General features: G+C 38.1%; 1 protein-coding gene across 1 annotated transcript; it reads right to left on the minus strand.

The window, feature by feature from the left end:
- Positions 1 to 587: 587 nt before the first annotated feature.
- Positions 588 to 12,495, minus strand: LOC134620094 (sodium/potassium-transporting ATPase subunit alpha-1-like). The gene is made up of 23 exons (XM_063466025.1): positions 12,484 to 12,495; positions 11,870 to 11,980; positions 11,532 to 11,591; positions 10,509 to 10,610; positions 10,288 to 10,389; positions 10,100 to 10,213; positions 9,769 to 9,903; positions 9,239 to 9,356; positions 8,809 to 9,077; positions 8,406 to 8,714; positions 8,145 to 8,279; positions 7,424 to 7,616; positions 7,153 to 7,328; positions 6,915 to 7,051; positions 5,568 to 5,718; positions 5,291 to 5,459; positions 5,052 to 5,206; positions 3,964 to 4,087; positions 3,300 to 3,445; positions 3,057 to 3,187; positions 2,665 to 2,766; positions 1,331 to 1,422; positions 588 to 616 (listed from the first exon to the last, which is right to left on the minus strand). The coding sequence occupies exons 1-23, from the start codon at positions 12,493 to 12,495 to the stop codon at positions 588 to 590; spliced, it is 3,072 nt and encodes a 1,023-aa protein (XP_063322095.1).
- Between the last annotated feature and the right edge of the window lie 8,191 nt (positions 12,496 to 20,686).

The raw sequence follows: 20,686 nt of genomic DNA on the forward strand, positions 1-20,686 counted from the left end.
CTCACCGGCTGGCCTGTGGGGGTTGTTGTAAGTGTTTCTAGTACACTTATGACTCTTTGTAGCTACTCAACCATGTTTAGCAAAGGTGGTGGTAGTGCTGGTGTTGGTGGCAGTTGTAAAAGTACAAAGAAACAAAGAGCGAAGGGGAGGGGGAAAAATGGAAATTAGCAACATGTTGCCCATTAAAATACTCTGTGCTCTTGAACAAAATGGTCTCTAACCTCTCAGCAAATTATTAGGAAAATGTCCTAATATGTTACTTTTTTATTTGTGACACATAGCATGTACCAAACTAAGGACTGTGGAAAGGTGGAAACGACTCACAGGTCCTATATCTGCTGAAGCTTCTGGGAACCCCCCCACCCCCACCCACCCCCCATCCTGAATCAGTATTTTTACTGCTAACACAACAGAGAAACCTACAAGAAAAGTGTGTACAAAAGAAACTAACATGCAGGCAGCCTCAGTGTACAACAGAAGTTCTTTATTGTGACACACACTGATAAATATGTATTTATATAAATAATGTAAGATTGCATAAAATGGAAATGAAAAATGCACATCCTTCAAGCCTATGTCATGTTGGCTCAGTAGTATGTCTCTAGCTCCACCCAACCTAGAAATCAAATGAGACACAATTAGTGTGTTGTTTCATGTCAAATGTGAGAGTTTAGATACTTCCTTTTGTCTTTTACAGACAAATCCAACGAAAAATTCTAATAAAAATTATAGAGTGGCCAACTTATCTAAAAAAGGCCTGAAAAACTTTTACTTGATTTTGCTTATGTTTACTGACAGTTATTGGGGGAAAAATTGACTTGACTGGGGATTATAAAGAAGATAAACTGCAGCCATGATTTTGGTGATGATGCTATTAGGAGCTCTACCCTGCAGGGACATGTGAGCCTGTGTCAGTTTGGTCTCAGGGTTGCTTATGAGAGGATATCATGAGCGAGGCCATAAATAATCACCCTGGGATGAAGTCATTAAAAGGGTCACATGATGCTGATATGACCCTAGATGAGCTAGATGTTTGTGTATTTGGGTTTTATATTATTAGATTTACATCCTGTACAATTCTGAACTGAAGTCTGATCCTCAGTACACAGTTTATTTTCAGTTCTTGGAATAATCAACCTTTTCCAGCTTTCACTCTTAATACTTTTTGCTGTTCTGATGTTCAGTATGTGGTTTCTCAAACCCTTTAGATAGAATGTAAAAAATTATGACCTTTGCATTTCCCTACGCTAATATTTAAATGCAGAGTTTACAGGCAAAAATGTGTCCTAGGTGTGTCAGAAAGTAAAACAAAGAGCTGGGAAGCTCTTACCTCCTGGGCTGCGTCTGAGGATATATTTTCTGACTTCATCATAGATGAAGATGAGGAAGGAGTAGGGGACGGAACAGAACCACCACATTGGCCTAAGGTAAGGATGGGCAGACAAAGATTCAATTTCAAATGACCAAAAAAAACCCCCAAAACCCCCCACACAAAAGCATGCTTCTCAACCTCTTGGAAATTCTTATGTCAGGTTCTGTAAAAGCACATGAAAAGCTTTGATGGTGAGCATTACGCTATAGACAACCAGATGTTAAAATGAATTTATGAGGTGAGGAAGCAAAACGACGCATCTAAAAAATCTAAAAACAAAAGGCACTCACTGCTACAGGTCAGTAAGAACAGACTACATAGCAACTGATATATCAGTGGGGTCAATATATTGGCTTAAATAACAGCATTGGGATATATAACAGTTGATAAATTAAAAAAAAAAAAGTAAGGAAGACATGGGGAGAAAAAAAGCCTTCAGTCATTTTATGACCATTGATGTTGCACAGTTTGCCTGCCAGAGGGCACTCTGCAACTTCCCTGTTGGCAACACATATTTGAAACGCCACAAACACAAAACCCAGCTAACCCGAACTTAGTTGGACAGAGCATAAACAAGCAATCCACGACAAAGAAAGACTGTTTTAAAACATCATTGTCATATCAAGGACTCATATATAACTACATATAACAAATAACAGGGAAAGCTGTTCATATTTTCTGTCTGAAAGAAAAAAATTGGCCAGTATCGGTTCTGAAATCACCAAATATTTGTGTCAGTATTGATCTTAAAATTCCTGTTACTGGTCACGTCTAGAAGAGACCATACGGACACGATCCCTTTCAATGTCATAATGCACACATAGAAAACCTGTGATATACTGCACAGCATTTAAAGAACACCCACAGGAAAAGTAAAGAAATAAATGCAAATGTTTTATGGTCCTCTTGGATATTCTTTGGCAAGATTGTATGAATTTCTGAGCCGATGAGCCTAAAAGTGTCTTAACTTTTTTCTTTTTAGAGGAAGGCAACCAATATCTACAGCTTGTGTGCTTTACTACAAAGTGGAATTGACAGTAATAAACATATTACATTTTATATTAACAAAGCTAAAACTCCATTTAATAAAATACAAGGACATGATTGTCTTTGCATAAATGAAGATGGCAAACTAGGCAGCCACAAAAACATTGGTGAAATAGCAAAACTTTGCGATATGAATATATAGCGATTTCTCTAAAGTAGCCAAATAATGCTGAGTGTTTTGGTTCATTTGTATAATTACAGTGTAGAAAATCATAGGGTAAACCTATCAGATTGTTTTTACTCACTTCATAGGGTACATTCTGATGGCAATGTCCATGCCTGGGCAGTATGACAGGAAGGCAGCCAGAGCCATCTCCTCAAAGATGCCAAAGATGAGAACGTAGTTCCTGTGAAATAAATAAATAAATGTAAGAATCAATAAAACAGCAGAGACTAATCTCATCTGATTTCCAATCTTATACTTGGCTAAACACCAGGAGAATACATGACTCTGGTTTGGTGATCAGCAAGGAATGTTTTCAAGTTCTGTCTTTGAAAAAACCACTGATATGTTGTGGAAATGATTTAAATAAGGGAGGTAATTAAAACTGGACTTATTTGCTGGTTTATTTGGAAAATGTCGGTTCCAAAGTCCCAGTTGTTATTGGAGATCTCATGTATATCTGTGCATACATACTTCATTCCTTGTTTCACAATGGAGTTGGTCCTGGTTTTACAGATGAGCAGATCGGCCACCTGGACGATCACAATACTTGTGAAGAAAGCTGTGTGGCAGGTAAACTCTACGATCTTTCTGCGCTCATACGTCTGGGGGACAAAAGCTAAATTAACACTAAATCACTGAAACATACTACTGAAACACCGAAGTTTTACAATTCTCACAGTCCGGAGTAAAGCTAGTAACATTACTGTGACTGACCCACTCCTGTCCATAGCTGTCTTCCAGGTCATTTAGATATCTGTTATCCCAGAACACTCTGATTCCCACCAGGTCTTTGGGGAGGAATCCGTTCTCAGACAGGATGACAAAATAAGTGAAGAAGCCACCTAAGGCCTGCATCATACCTAAAAGAAGGAAAAACATCAAAGAATGCATATCAGACAGGGTTTCAGCTTTTACTAATGACAAATATAAATAACAACTGTGGCTGTCTCTTCATAAAGAAAGCAGTAGCAAATATGACATATCAATGTAATACTCTGCAAATCCATGGTGGATGAAAATTAAACACATTAATTGTTTGAAACAATGCCGCACGCTTAACCTATTAACAAATTAAATAATGGTCAGATTTGCCTGAAAAAAACTGACGGATTCCATCTTTAATTCCTGCAAACAAATAATCAATCTTTAAATTTAATAAAGTAATATGGATTTAAATTAATGATTGCATTCAATCTATAAGCAATAATTTCCTGACCAAATGACGGTACTCATTTTGGACATGATATTTAAAGGTGTTTTAGTGTCTGCAGTACAAACAAAATCCAGCAGGGGGCAGTAGAGGAAGGCTTAAACCAGCACAAAAGTATTAAAAACAGATTTGATATAGGTAAAGGTTAAACAGTGAACGATGTGTTACCAATTTGCCCATAGGCCATACTGATGAGCCTCTCATTCACCAGCTTGTCTGTTTGGGCATTTCTAGGCTGCCTCTTCATGATGTCACTTTCAGCTTGTTCATAGGCCAGGGAGATGGCAGGGACCTGTCACGGAACGAGAAAAGAAAAAGAAAAAACAAATTATCCACCCATAAATGCATTATCTTCTGCTTGAGCTTCTGTGTAGAACAGATTCAGTAAGCTGGAGAGGAAATGCCCCCTCATTAACAAAGAGATCTTCTTTTAGCCTGCAAAAAGAGATTGTTGATCTAAGAAAAACCCAGGACATCTTCCTAGTCATCTCTGATCAAGGAAAACAGCAAAAATCGCAGGTTTCTTTTCAGCACTGTACCCAACTTACTTAAGTATAAATAACTTTATGAATTTCTTCATAAATAATATTTGAACTATTTAAAAAACAACACTCATAACAATGTCACAAACATATCATTATTCACAGTAAGCTTTAATACTACTGATATTTATTTAGACTCTCTCCCTACGATTGATCTATCTGAGTTAACGTCAATAATTAGTACTTCTAAATAGTCAATGTAGACCACATTACACCACAGAAACAGCTTTAGTGATACTGCTGGTATTAAAGGTACTGTGCTACAGTAGTTTGAAATCTTTCCATCCAATGGACTACAGTTTCTTCATGTAAGATGGAGAGTCCTCTTCTCACGCTAAGGTTAATTATGGAGTTCCACAGGGTTCCCTGCTAGGACCAATTCTGTTTACATTATACATGCTTCCCTTTTACATTGACTTTTACTGCTATGTGGATAATACCAAACTTTATTTATCCATGAGGCCAGATAACACAACAATTAGTTAAACTCCAGGAATGTGCTAAAGTGTATGAATGTGAGCGTGAATGAATTATGGCATTGTAAAGCGCTTTGGGTGCCTTGAAAAGCGCTATATAAAATCCAATGCATTATTAAAGATAAAACAGCCTGGATGATTCTTGCTTCTAAAATCACTGTTGTTGTGACTGTTGTTGTGATTTTGTTCTACATAAATTGAATTAAACCAAATTGAACAGAATCAGGCAAAATCTCACCATGTCAGTTCCCAGGTCAATACAGAGGATGGTGACAGTTCCCAGGGCAAGAGGGATGTCAAAAAGCACGAAGAAGAGGAATGGCGACATTTCGGGGATTTTACTGGTCAGAGTGTAGGCGATGGACTTCTTCAAGTTATCAAAGATCAGACGGCCTGAAAAAGGAATTCAGCAGCTGCTGCGAAGCTTTGTGTTTTATGGAATTTTACTTTTTTTCCAAGTCTTGATATAGATCTTACCTTCTTCCACTCCAGTTAAAATGGAGGCAAAGTTATCGTCCAGCAGGATCATGTCAGCAGCCTGCTTGGAGACATCAGATCCAGCGATGCCCATAGCAACACCGATGTCAGCTTTCTTCAGAGCTGGAGAGTCGTTCACACCATCACCTGTCACGGCCACAATGGCTCCCTGGAAGAAAGCATTTTTTTTATATACATTTTAAACAAAACAATGTTGAAACTGTGTCTGTGAGAATCCCCATTCCCCCCCCCCCCCCCGGCAGCCCCCGATGCTCACCTGTCTCTGGCATCCTTCCACAATGATCAGTTTCTGCTGAGGGGAGGTCCTGGCAAATACAATTTCTGTGTGGTGCTTCAGCACATCGTCAAGCTGATCTGGGGTCATTTCTTTCAGCTCACTACCATGGACGACGCAGGCCTTAGCTTCCCTGTAGATTAGATTGCAGCAGTGTTAGTACAGAGGTGTTTCGCTGATTTTTTTTTTTTTTTTTTACTGCGCATTGTATTCTGCGTCCTGATTGGCTGTAGACCATTTTCAATCAATCTCGTGCAGTGTCTCCTGCACAGTACAGATTGCGTTCAACTTGTCAAATTTACATAAATCTTCGATCGCTTGCAGTGTGACTCTGAAGTGCTGCACTGTATGTTTGTAAGTTTTCTCCCCAACAAACACAACAATGTCGACGAAACATCGTCACCTGCGGGTGCCTTCGGTTTCATTCTATAATACTGCACTTATTTTTCTACAAGGTTTGAACTTTGAGAGTATTTAAACAAGAGAGAAAAGTGTAAAAATCTTCATGCCTGTCTGAAAAAAAGTGTATAAAGTGTGTAGTGAGGGGTTTTACAGCCTTAAAACATCTATAATAATTGCAAAAAATAAACTTGGCTACTTCGCGGATTTCACTTATTGCGAGTTCTTTTTAGAACGTAACTCCCGCAATAAATGAGGGACCACTGGATGACAGTAGTGTGGCTCAGGAGGTAGAGGAGTTCAGTCGCTAACTGGAAGGTTGCTGGCTCGTGTGTGAATGTGCATGAATAAATGGATAAATGTTGCATGTTGTACAAAGTACTTCAAGTACTCAAGTAGAGCAGGAAATAATATATACTATATAAGAATCATCTATTAACGAACAGCAGCTGTAATCCAACATCCTGTGTCCAAGCACAGACTATGTTAAGGATATTAGAAAAAGATAATGATCGGGGAAAAAATACTGTCAGAAAACAAAATAACATCAGCCTCAGCAAAAGTTGATGATGGTACATTCAGCAAAAAGCTATATTTACAACATATTCTACTTGTTGGCTTCCCACTGCAGATAATGAATCACAGGTGTAGCATTTATTAGGTATTATTGCACTTGAGTTGCAAAGATGACTACTGATTCAGGATTATAGTATAGTATAGTCTTGTATTGCTGATGAAGAAACAGGAAAGCCAGCAGCTAAGAACCACATCAAGATTATTATTTTTTTGCATGAATTAATGGTAAAAGCCTTTTAGGTTCTGCAGATGTCAAAACCTCCGTTAGCCAAACTTGATTTAATTTGAACAGCTGCCTCTTAAGCTCACAAAATGTTCAAAGCTAGCTAAATAAATCTTGATAAGAAAACTAACCTAGGGTTGACCTCTGAAACTGAAATGTTGAGGCGGGCAGCAATGTCTTCAACAGTCTCATTGCCTTCTGAGATGATACCCACACCTCTAGCAATAGCCTTGGCTGTAATTGGATGGTCACCTGTGACCATGATGACCTGAGAGGGAAAAAATAAGAAAAATACTTAACTTGAAGTTTTGACCACAGTTTGAAAAAAGAGAAAGTTTAAAATCTGTTGTTTCAAAAAAGTTAGCATACCTTGATTCCAGCACTCCTGCATTTACTCACAGCATCGGGCACAGCAGCACGAGGAGGGTCAATCATGGACATGAGGCCAATAAAGCACAGGTTTTCAGTGGGGAAGTTCACATCATCAGCATCAAAAGCAAAGCCTTCTGGGAACTGGTCATCAGAGAGGTGATAGTGGCAGAAGCCTGAAAAAGACACACAGAAAGTACTTGTTAGATTAAATTTTCTCCAGTAAACAAACAGTTCATAAATGCTGATATAAAAAGAAGTGAAGCTGTACCCAAAACTCTCTCTCCAAGGCCTCCCAACTCAAGATAGGCACTATTAAAAGAATCTTTCAGCTCAGCGTCCAGAGGCTGCTCTTTGCCCTGGATCACGATGGTGGAGCAGCGGTCCAAAATCCTCTCTGGAGCTCCTTTCATCACCAGCAAATGCTTGGTTTCGCCAGGGATGGTGTTTTTATGGATGGAGAGCTGTGGGGCAACAGAAAGCCTTGATTTAAATGCAAAGTTTTCAGGTCTCAAAAATTAGGCCCTCACTAGACTTCCTACATTTGCAAGGGTGATCTTGAGTATGACTTGAATTTCGCCATCTAGCGGTGAGTGCAAGCATCGGTGGAGATGTCACTGTGCCTGCTGATTATTTGTGACCACATGGAATTGTTCATGGAGACTTTACATTGCAATGTCCCAACTGTATATGTGAACCAGGCACCGGACTTCAAAGAAGTATAACACTGTGCATTTCCACAACAAAATACAGTCAAGGTTTATTGCCTTAAACTGTACTCTGGCCAGCAAAGGACGACTCCAGAGATAACAACAAGAAGTCAGATTGCATGGGTATTTTTGAGAAAATTAGCTTACTGGACTTCTGATTTAAACACAAAGCTTTGAAACAGAATTTCACAAACCAAAGCATGACTGTGGTTGCAGTTCCTCCTACATATATAGTATGTACAATGTATTTTTGAGATTTGTCACTCTGTATGGATGATTTACCTGGTATTTGTTTGTGGAATTAAAGGGGATCTCAGCAATTTTGGGGTATTTTTCTCTCATGTCACTAACAGATCCACAGCACAGCTCGATACACTTCAGCAAGGCCGCTTCTGAGGCATCACCAGCAACATGTCTCTGTGGATTTTTAGAAAAAGACAGAGTTGGTAAAATTGATTCATAAGTCACATCCTATGCCTTGTTTGAAATACCAAAGCCTTTACTTGACAACCACAAGAGCCTTAAGAAATGAAAGTTTATCACCTTCAGAACAGCAACTTTGTTCTGTTCAGCCAGGAAGACGGCCCGGTTGCAGAGTCCGGCAATTCTGGACAGAGCAGCCCAGGTGGGTGAGCTCCTGTCAAAAGCTGTACCGCTCTGGTTCTCAGTGGTGTCAGCTATGTGGATCTGGTTGTCAAACCACATGTGGGCCACAGTCATTCTATTCTGGGTCAGGGTGCCGGTCTTGTCAGAGCAAATGGTGGAGGTGGAGCCCAGAGTCTCGACAGCTTCCAAGTTCTTCACCAGGCAGTTCTTCTTGGCCATGCGCTTAGCAGTCAGAGTCAGACACACCTACAGACAAAATATAAGTTTTCAAAACTATGACAACTGCAGACAGTAAAATATAAGCTATCTGAAGAGAATGTCATTAGACACCAAAACTCACAGTGACAGTAGCCAAGAGACCTTCTGGCACGTTGGCGACAATGATACCAATGAGGAAGATAATACCCTCCAGCCAGTTATATCCAAGGATGACGGAGAGGATGAAGAAAGAAACACCCAAGAACACGGCCACTCCAGTGATGATGTGGATAAAATGCTCGATCTCAATGGCAATGGGAGTTTTTCCAGCTTCAAGACTGGAAGCCAGGGTGGCGATGCGGCCCATGATAGTATTATCTCCAGTGTTGATGACGATTCCTCTGGCTGTGCCTGAAAATTGAAGACACACTGATTCCACAGAACAATGGATGATTTCATTCTTCCTCGTTATCCTTCTTATTTTGTGGATTACCAGCAAACATCACTAAACTACTGTTTCATCAAATAAAAACCATACTCAAATTGTCAACCACGAGCTGTTCATACTCTACCTTCTACACAGTTGGTGGAGAAGAAAGCAATGTTCCTGGTTTCCAATGGGTTTTCATTGGAAAATTCTGGAGAACGAGTCTGGGGCTCTGATTCACCAGTCAGGGAGGAGTTGTCCACCTGAGAGATAACAAACAAAATCAAACAAAGATCAGTGAGGGGGTCAGTTACATGAAAACACAGAATTAAATATTTTTGTAAAAAAATAAATAAACTTAAGGAACAAAAAGCTACTTAGAATGTAGACCACCACATCCAATCAACATAGCTAGTAACTTCTAAGAATTACTGGTGGAATACATAAAAATGTTTCAGCTGGGCAATCAGCTTGCATGCACAAGATTAGCTAATGTAAATGGACTGAGGGCTGAGCTCGACTCTGTCATAACTAAACTATGTCTAAAACTAATTAAACATCACAGCCTGTCTTCTTCTCATTCAAATAAATAAATAAATAAATAAATAATAGTAGATATCAAACACATGCTCTACAAAAATGTTTGGTGGCATTAAGAGTATTTGAGGCACAGACCTTGCAGCCGTGAGCAGAGATGATTCTCAGATCAGCAGGGATCCTGTCTCCTCCTTTCACCTCCACTAAATCTCCAAGCACCACCTCCTCGGTGTTGATGCTTTTCTTCTCTCCGTCACGGATAACCAGGGCTTGCTATGAAATCAAAGATTTTAGGAATTTTTGATTAACTGGGTTTGATTTTAATCCCAGCAGCAAAGTTTCAGATGATAAAATGTATCATCAGTGCAGAACATTTTCCTTAAAAATGTGAAAATAATACTGCAGTTTCCTGCTACCTAGAAGCTGTAAATACATTGCAGTTATATTAGCTTTTCTTTCAGTGTCTCACCTGTGGGACCATGTTCTTGAAGGAATCCATAATCCTGGAGCTCTTGGCCTCTTGGTAGTAGGAGAAGCAAGCCGTGATCATGACCACAACAGAAAGGACGATACCTAGGTACAACTACATAAAGAGACACGAGAGAGTTAGGTGATCCTTAATGGTCACAATAACAATTTAGATAAAGACTCGCTTACGTTATCACTTGCAGGTTCATCTTCTGAGGCAGCCTGGATACTATAAGCCACGAAGCAGAGGAAGGCACCAATCCACAGCAGCATGCAGAAACCACCAAACAGCTGGAAACCAGAGGAAATAACATTCAAGCTTTGCTGGTTGTACTCACTTTTTTGCATTTCTAATGTGTGAGTTAAAACACAGGTTTGAGGTTTTAATGGTGATGATGTTTGACTCCTACCTGTTTGCAGAACTTGACCCACTCGGGTGTTGTGGGAGGAGGTGTGAGGGCGTTAGGGCCATCTCGGGCCAAGATCTCTTTTGCTCTGAATGAGGAGAGACCCTAAAAACAGTGTCTCAGTTACCGCAGAAGTTCAAAAGACTTGTCTGTACAAGTGGAGTACAGTACAGTTACATCCTACAACAGTAATATTGTGGTATATTTACTGGTTCCTGTCATTCATTAACTAAAGCACTGACTGCAAATAAAACCTTTCTTCCTTCTTTATGTTTAAAATCTCATTTTTCTGTGTAAAGTTGTCACTGTCTGGTGGTTCAGTATGCCCGAGCCGCTTTGCTGTCTTTCAGCTGGGGCCCAGATACCCTCCATTTATCACCGACTAAACTCTGGTTGAAATAAAACTTTAAACTTGCTCTTTCCTCATTATGTCTGCATCTGAGTGCTCAAATCTAAGTTTTTTAAATCTTGTATTAGAGAGAGGATTCCACTGCCCGGTTTTTTACTTGTTGGGGCAAGGCAGTGGTATTTTCTCTGTAATTTTACAATTCTATGCACAAAATGAGCTAATGTTAAATTTGATGTTTGCTACAGGCCACACAAAAGCTGTCAAGGGGGCAACAAATGGCTGAAAAAGCAGGAAAGTTCAAAAAGATTCAGCTTGGAGAACATATAGCAAATAATTAAGTTATTATTATTTGATTGCTTTTTAGTTGTTTAACATGCTTAGCTATAAAAGAGATGTGAAAAAAATACTGGCTCGTGTGGATTAAAAGTCTTTTAGTTTTCATTTTGTTCAAATTTGAAGAATTTGGGTTGTAAAACTAGACCAATAAAACAGAACTCCATAACTAGATACTGCTCATAGTGGGTGAGAAAATAGGGATTAACTGAGATCTTGGAAATTTTATATGCTATTATTTGCATGCACACCATGATGTTCTTTAAGACTGCTTGATCTTTCCTGGCCTCTGTCCTTATCATCTCAAACACTCACAAAAACAAAGACATATTCGGAGTCCTCACCATGACTAGGTCGGTTCCATATTTTCTGTGAAGCTCATCCACACTTAATTTGTGATCATCCTAAGGAGAGTGTGGGAGAGAATAAGACGAAAATGTCATTTGAGGCTTAAAAAACGTCCCTGTAAATTCCTCCAGAAGGACACAGGGGACAACATGCATCTGCACTTTACACGTTGCTCAATACAGAGTCATTTTAAGATAAGAATCTTTTTGTGTTTGAACACGAATTTTCACATGTTATAAACTCTTTATACTTTATTGGCATGCTTAAATTGTGCCAATCAAACACTTACATGAAAGATTATCCCAAATTGGCTTCACATAATTTACGTACTCACCAGGTCAACTTCTTTTTTCAGGTCTTCCGTATCCCTATTTTTTCTGCCCTTCTTGCTCCTCTTCTCCTCGTGGTCTGCGGTTGCTGCCAGTTTGTAGTCATCTTTCATTTTCTGTTATGAACAAAGTGTCACAAAATGGGGTTCTGAATAAGACTAAAATCGAACGTGATTTTAAAGCAGAAAGTTGCATGAAACTAAATTATTAATTATTGTCGACAATTAAAGAATAACATATTGTTAACTGATATGCTGTTAAGTATTAGAACAGCGAATTCAAATTCAAATACATCATTTTAGAATATGTTTTAAGTTTTTCAAGCTGTAAAGAAATTAATGTATGTTTTCACAGTGTCACAAAATAGGGTTTTAAATAAAACTGATACAACATGAAACATGCTGGAAAGTTGCCTTTCAGATTTTACATGATGAAGTAAAATGTGTCATTGTTGTCAGAAGAGGGAATTTGTTTATATAATTTCGCAAAATGTCTCCCCACAGTTGATAAAGCAGTCAAAAAAATGAAAGTTAACAGAGATGTAAGCTAATGTGTAAGTAAGCTGCAAGAATATTCAACCCTGAGCAATCCAAAACTGTCGAGCTTAATCCAAACTTACTGTCACTCCCATGGTTGCAGTGCAGTCTGACAGCAGTCAGTTCAGTTAATCAGTCTAACTTCCTTACTCCGCCTCCCTCTTTCAGTCCAGTTGTGTCCTGCGTCTTCCACTCTGCCCTGAACATAGGTGGCTTAATTTCAGCTTACTTTTATACCTGTGGAGGAGGCGCTTAGGGGAAGGAAGGGTGGAGGTTAAACTCAATAGGTCATGGGTTGGGGGAGGTATTATAATTAAACTCCTCCCACACTCAAATTTTTTGCTTCAGTCACTGCCAAGGGTACCCGTCAGCTGTGTCCAGAGGCCCAACAGCTAACCACGCTTGTTTGGACTCCTTCAGCTTGATGGCTCCCTTCGGCTTTGGTGCCACTACTCAGTGCAGATATCTCGGCAATAGAGCTACCAAAATTGCTCAGTCAACTTCGATAACCCTTCATCCTTGTCAGAATGCTCTGCTGGAAGGGGGAAGTTAAAGATCTAGCAAACAAGGATCCTCTGCCAGACATGCACAATGAACCCTCCATACATTTGGGCACAGCGGGGCGATCGTGGTTCAAGAGTTGGGAGTTCGCCTTGTAATCGGAAGGTTGCCGGTTCGACACAACAGTCTCGATCGTTGTGTCCTTGGGCAAGACACTTCACCCGTTGCCTACTGGTGGTGGTCAGAGGGCCCGGTAGCGCCAGTGTCCGGCAGCCTCGCCTCTGTCAGTGTGGCTGTGGCTGTGGCTACAATGTAGCTTGCCATCACCAGTGTGTGAATGTGTGTGTGAATGGGTGGATGACTGGATGTGTAAAGCGCTTTGGGGTCCTTTGGGACTAGTAAAGCGCTATACAAATACAGGCCATTTACCATTTACCACAGCAAACCTCACTGCGAATCTGGTCATACAGTTACAAAATCAATCATCAGCGACCTAGCGTGTTCTAGGTGCCTTCATGAACACAGCTATGCTCAAAAATTGACCCTGATATCCCTCATCAAACCAAGATGTTCTCTTCCTGTTCGCAAAGAAAGGACTGCCCTTGATGTCTGGCTGGTCGGAGTACATGGAGTTACAGGATATGTTTGCTGTAAACGTGTGTAAGCATGTTATCATCTCATTAGGCAAGGTTAGGATGGGTGTAAAGATAGAAAGAAAGAAACCGCAAAGAGGAGATATACTGTCAAACTAAAAAAGGGTGAGGGAGAAAACCTAGAAAAGAAACATGGAAACTGTCTGAAATAAATGTCAGAGAAGAGAAGAAGGAGAGGGTTATTTGCCATTTGCCTTGGGAAACAACATGAGGCCAAAATATGTCTCTAATTGATTAGGATTTTCCACCATTTATGGAAGGAACAGATTTTTAGAAATAAAAAAACATAAAAAATTACAACTTGTAATCTTGTAAAATTCATTATGGAAAATCTTTAAGGAGTAGTTTTGTCAACAAAGACCTAGCATGTAATTAAAAAAACACTTTTGACCCTGATGTCCCTCATCAAATCAATCTATCCTCTTCTTGTTTAGGAAGGAAGGGCTGTCCTTGAAGTTTGTATGGGTGCAGAGCAGGGAGTTTCTGGATATGTTTGCTGTAAACGTATAACTTTGTGTTATCAACCCACCAAGCAAACTGAGGATCATTGTGAAGATGCAAAGAATGAAGCGACAATGGTAAAATGTAAAACAAAAGGCGCAGGAGGAAAACATTGAAACTGTCTGAAATAAATACAAGAGAAAGGTAAATGATGAATGAGATGGTTCAAATTTAAGTATGAGGTCCAAAGCACACTTCTGTACATATTAATATATATTTAGAAAAACACAGAATGGTTCAGTCCATCCCACTCTTGACTCACCTTTATAGCACAACTGATTTATTCTGCCTAGGCGAGTGCTAATGCACACTATGAGTCATGTCTTTCTCCAAGAAAGCAAAATCAAAGAATTACAAGAAAGAAAAGAGAGGGGCAGAAAGCGGTTCTTAAGAAACGCTTTTTCCAAAGAAAGGTGAGCTGAGCACAACAAGCATTTTACGATGTTAACCCAGAGAGTTTGAAAAAGTAGGAGATCCCACTTCACTTGAATTGACACATAGTGAGCTCATATACTGCCAACAGCAGCTATTCTCAGCAATCTTTTATTTCGATGGCAGTATCAACGAAAAGCTTGGCAGTATTAACGCCTGTTCAATTCGGGGGGTTTTTCTTTCTTTTTTATATTGTAAGATAAAGACCCTACAATAACAGACAGGAGCAACATCAAGAAGCGCCTTTTCAGCACTTTGTTTTTTCAGGCTTTATATGTTGGACCAATGAGTTTGTGAGGTAAGAAAGCCACGTGGAAGTTGATAAAATAGCATTTTTAACATCACTGTGATTTTTTTTTTTCTTCTGTAAAAATGAAAAAACGTAATATTGCTAAGTGTCAATGAAATACGCCTCCATACACAGGCACATAAACATTTTCAGGCTCACTTCTATGTTTATGTTTGTTAACTAAGGAAAACTCACAAAGATTGTGATGCATTTTGACATACTGCAATTGGACCAACTGGACCAAGATACGGTATTTACAGTGATTTTTTGTTTTTGTTTTGTTAAACAGCTAAGTTTGGATACTTACTTAATATTTCAAAATTTCAATCATCTGTATTATTATATAAATTTGTATGTTTTGCCTGATGATCTAGTTTGATCCCTGCCTTAGCACCACATGGGTTGAAAAAGGTACGAGGCTGTGAGTATGGAAAATGAAGGTTATTCTGAGGTCACTGCAGATAAACATTTATTATCTGTGAATAAATCACATATCTAGTGACGTCTTCTGGTGTTTATTGAGCAGTATTGTAGCCTAAGAATTGCAATTTAACATCCTATCCAACACTTCCCATCCCCCGCCCCCAGTCCAACTCGCCAACCTGATCATAAAGGAAGGACTGTCCTTGATGTACGGCGGAGCTGGATATGTTTGCTGTAAACGAGCAACTGTGTGTTGTCACCCCATTAAGCTAAGTGAGGAGGGGTATAAAGATGCAAAGAAAGAAAGAGAACAAAGTAAATGGATCCTATAAAACTAAAGAGGCAGGAGAAAAACATGGAAAATCTCGGAAATTAATGTAACAAATGCAAAAATAAATAAATAAATAAATAAAATAATAAAAAGAGGTAATTGACAGTACACATCATTTCCATTTAAAGAGCATTACTGTTTAACTTGCTGTCTTATACTACAAATATATTTGTAGTATAAATGTCTATGATACTATGGGTATTTTGAAGACACAAAATTCTACGTTTCCCTGTTCCCTAGCACAATAATGACATTATTTAAATCAGTTGTGTGACTGAATTTTGATTCAACCAAAGTGTGCTGAGAAAAGTTGGAACGTGAGATATGCTCTAATACTTTTAATCTTCTTAATTAATTTTGTTTTTACATTTAACATCACTTCTTTTTTTTTAATAGAGTAATTGTGCAGTAAGGTCAACATATCACCTTATCTCAGAACTGGACAAGTAAGTAGAATTTATTTTTCTTAGCACTCTAGACACTGGCAACAGCAGCAAAGAGACCCTTTCGGTTCTGTTCCATTTATTGCCATAGTAAACGCTGACAAACAGACAAACTGAAAAGTTTCAGATTTAGAAACACACCATTTAGCAGTGAGTCATTCCCGTCAACTTCCTTTCAACAGTCATGCAGTGTTTAGGTAATTTGAGTCAGGACTTTAAGACTGGATAGCGGTGTTTGTTCAGAAAACTTTTCTCAAAAAAAGCCATGCTAGTAACTGCCCTTCACACTAATACTGCCTTTACTTCCCTGAAAGAATGAAACTGTCACTGCTCACTGCCTGCATTAAAAGGTCACTTCTAAAAAAAATCCCAGGTGGTGCAGTGTTTAGCACTATCACCTTACAGCAGGAAAATTGGGCTTTGGTGTGGATCAGTTGATTTCATGGTTTGCAAATAAAAACGTAGGCTATCTAATGGGCAGTAATAACAAACATTTTAATATTTTTTTTGTTTGGTTTTTAGTGAAGTTGTATTCACTCTATGCACATTTTTTCTTTTAGATTGAAGGATTCCCTGGCAATAGATGCTTACATAGAGTAAAACTGGTTTCCTTGATTTCAAATTACGTTGACTGACATCCTGTCAAGGACCCCTTGGTCTTATTCAATTTTCTTCAACTAATAAGAATGAAACCCAATCTCAGGACAAACATAAGAACTCTGCTTTTGATTTTTAGTTCATCTAAAAGCTGCAAGGAGTTCAATGTCAGAGGCATAAGTAGTCTTAAATGTACTATTGTAAGAGTCCTCCAAAGGACTATGGGAAAAAAATGAATAAACTGTTTACTAATCAATGCTTGATGGAGTAAACTTACCCAAAACATGAATTCCTCATAATTGTACTACAGAGATGTTTTGTAGTAGAGTCAGTCAGCACCCTCACAATGCGATCCCAGTTCTGTGACCTGTAATCAAAGTCAAATATCTGTAATCACAGTTTTGCAAAGTTTGGGAGAATCATCAAATAAAGAGATAGACTAGATACTTGCTGTCAACACCAAATTCAAATATGCCACAGAAGGGGACAATTTATAGCCGCATTACTAGTAGTCACAGGGGGAAATAAAAATGCAAAAACTGGCAAGATGGAATTGGTGACTGACTGTTCAACTTGGATTTTTCATATCTTTATATCTTTTGTTAAGGTGATGAAAGGTCATGCATCAAGTGTAGAAAGCCACTTTGTCTTGTTCTACAAAGAGCACTGATTCAGTACAGGACCCTTGCTTATGCAGTAACTGTACCAGTGGCTTCATAAGTTCTTGTACCTGATTAACTGATAACTTGGTGCTGAAAGTTTTCCCGGAGGAATATCAGCGCACTTCCTCAGGAATCACAAACTTGATGTGAATTTCTGTGAAATGCCAATTATTATTCTTAATTGTAAAACAATACAGTTATACAGAGAGAGAGAGAGAGAGAGAGAGAGAGAGATTACGACGACAGTGTTTACTTAAATGGCAGTTTAGTGATAACCTCTGTGCTGCAAGACCTGGCAAATAAAGAAATCACTGAAATAGAACCTATCTGACAAACGGAAGCAGGCAAAAAGATCTCAAAAAGCAACCTATAATCTAAAGAAATGTCTGAGAAACAAATGAATTGATATCTATTGGCATGGAAAAGGTTACAAAGCCATTTCTAAGGCTTTTGGACTTCAGTGAACCACAGTGATAGTCATTATTCAGAAAGGTCACCTCTGAATGGCTAAAGAAAAAAAACTAATCAAAATGAAGGTTCTGGAATGGTCTAGTCAGAGTCCAGAGTCAATTCCTAATTAGCACTGAGCTTATGTCTAGTGTAGAACTCTCTAATTTTTAAATTTTGTGTCCCAACACACCATTCAGAGCGACTGATCCAATTTCTAGATATTTACAAAACAAGACAAGCGTGTATGACTTGTGCTCTTTAAATGATTTCCAAGAGTGAGTGTGTCATAGAGGAGGGATACATGCATTACACAGAAATCTTAAAGACAAAAAAAGGTGGTGACAACACAGAGTAAACAAACGAGCCACGAAAGAGACCTAGAAGGGACTTTTACGTTAACCACAGCATGAGAACAATGCAACAACGATCTGACAGTTTGTTTCCTATGTGATACAAGTTTTTGTTGATTAATGCTAAATTTACTGTACAATATTTATATAGTGTGTATCACACAATTTTCCTTTTATTACTTTCTTTTTTTTGTAAATGGACTCCTCAGTGAGCTACAGCACCAAGAGTGTTTGCTCAAAATACCCCTCACCAAAATGTAAAACAAGAGTTAATCAACTCAACAATCAATAGTTCCTCTTTGGCAGCTGCTCTAAGTCTTTTGAAAATGTTAAACATCTGCACACCCTTCGCTCTGCTTTCAATGATTTAAGCATTAAAAAGCATTGTTAGTTTTAAATCACAATTAAATTTAACTAAATATCTGGATTCATCTACAGTGCTACAGTACACATTTATTAGACTACCTGTCATTAAAACAAGAAAACACAGAGAACAAAAAATTATATTGTTAATAGTTAGACAAATACCAAGCTGATCTAAAGATTGTAAACACATTGCACTTGTCTGAGGAGTCAATCACGCATAAGGTCATTCTTACCAGCAACTGTCAGACTCTATTACACAGTTTAACACTTTTTGGGTTATCTTACTCATCAGCTTGTTTGTTACATTGTTACCTATATATACAAACTTCAGTTGCTTGTGTATATTGGACCACTTTGTGTCTTCCTTCTATATTTTATATTCCCCTTGCTATAAGAGCTGTGCAACACCCAAATTTCTCATTTGTTGGATAGTAAAGCTTTATTCTATTCTATTCTATTCCATAACATTAGTCCACTAAACCTATTTTTCTTACCAGAAATGGAAGTAAAGTATTTAGCATAATAAAAACATACAACGACATTGATGTGGTTTACTATTTTTTCTGTGTTTTTGTAAAACTGTAAATTTGAAAATGAGTGAATAAAAACAATTTTTTTACATTTTAGCATTAAAAACATAATTTTGATTAAAGGCGCATATCCAACTGGAAAAGCATAAAAATGATTTTCTTAATCACAATTACTGTTAATTTATTTACTTCTGCTATGTTGCGTGCTTCAGGTACCCCTTAAAGGATTAGTAGGTGATTATTGAAACACTGCAAGATAACAGCAATATATCATGTCTAATAAAATGGAATAGCACTTAGCTGCTGCTATATTTTAAAGCTCCAGTAGGCAAAAGTTTAATGTAAAGTACAACTGCTTTACCACATGAAAAATCTATTCATTTCATTACATTTTCTAAATGATCTCTGAGTTATGAAGTTCATTGCAACTTGTCAGCTGAATTGCACCTGCTGACACAGTGTGTGGTAAAAAGAGGAAACTCTCTGAAGCAGCTTTTAGGTTTATTTGAAAAGGAATAGCTTAATAAATGTAAATATGCCAATATAGTACATTTATTTTTAAACTTGTAGGTACTATTGTTCATAAGGCCCAACAGGGTGAGAATGCAGCAATCGGCATGAAGGGGGAGAACAACGACACTCTACAGACAAGCTGCAGAAAATGCACCAAATGATTCTAAAAACTTTTTTGGCAAACTCATATTCTGGGCACCATCTATGACTCTGGGCCAGTGATTTTTTTTTTTTTTTGCATTGTATTGCTTGTTTGTTTTCTGCTTGGGATTTAAATAAAAATGTAATGTTTCAGTGTAATTTTGACACGCTGAAGTGAAGACAAGATATTTTCTGTTGATTCAAAATTTAGGAAAATCTGTATTATTACTAAAACTGTAACTCTTGTAACGCTTTTTTTATTTAGTAAATTAACTTGTTGCATGGATCTTTGCAAAGAAAACAAACACTAATCATTTATAACCACTTATACATTTTTAAATAATACAATTAAGATTTTGTGACATTTTTTGTTTGTCACTAGTTTAAAGATTCTGTTAAATTACATTACTACCAGTGGTGCTGTAACAGCACAAGTTTCAAGGATTAAGCTGTAACCACACCTTCAATCAGACTTTTCAAGCCCACTTATTACATTCTTTGTTCTTTCTTCCTTCCAGAGACATGAAAGTGCCCCTATTTGTTGTGTGGAAGTCAAAATACATCCACTTACCCGTGTTCCCGCTCCCAACAGCTAGACCTTGGACCACTACATCCGATCTCTCGGAGACTTGAGGTCTGGGTAAACAGCACACTGGAAAGTCGAATTGCACTTATAAATAAATAGTTGACATAATTCCTTATTTTTAAAAAAACTGCTAGTTTATGTCGGTGTAGTGTTAAAATGATTTCGAAAACAAAGTTTCTGAATGTCACGTAATAGCCATGTAGTTATAAAGTTGTAGGAAAATACTGTCACGAACCACGAGTAATGAATAAACTGCATAATCTAAACTGAGCTTGAAGGACAAATACAGTTTAGTATTACACTTTATTTTGTAAATACTGACACACTGATCTGTGCTAATATTTACAATAAGAAACCACAGTTTTATATTACCAGGAGCACACTGGGAAATAACAGCTTCCATCTCACAAATCTAGCTTCCAGCGCTTTGCTGTTATTTATAAAATTCATTCATCATTTCTTGCAACATAAAGAAAACATTCTTTCTTAACTCATATTTTTACTTCCCAGGTTGAAGA

Source organism: Pelmatolapia mariae, linkage group LG23 (genome assembly GCF_036321145.2).
Source record: "Pelmatolapia mariae isolate MD_Pm_ZW linkage group LG23, Pm_UMD_F_2, whole genome shotgun sequence".
NCBI lineage: Eukaryota > Metazoa > Chordata > Actinopteri > Cichliformes > Cichlidae > Pelmatolapia > Pelmatolapia mariae.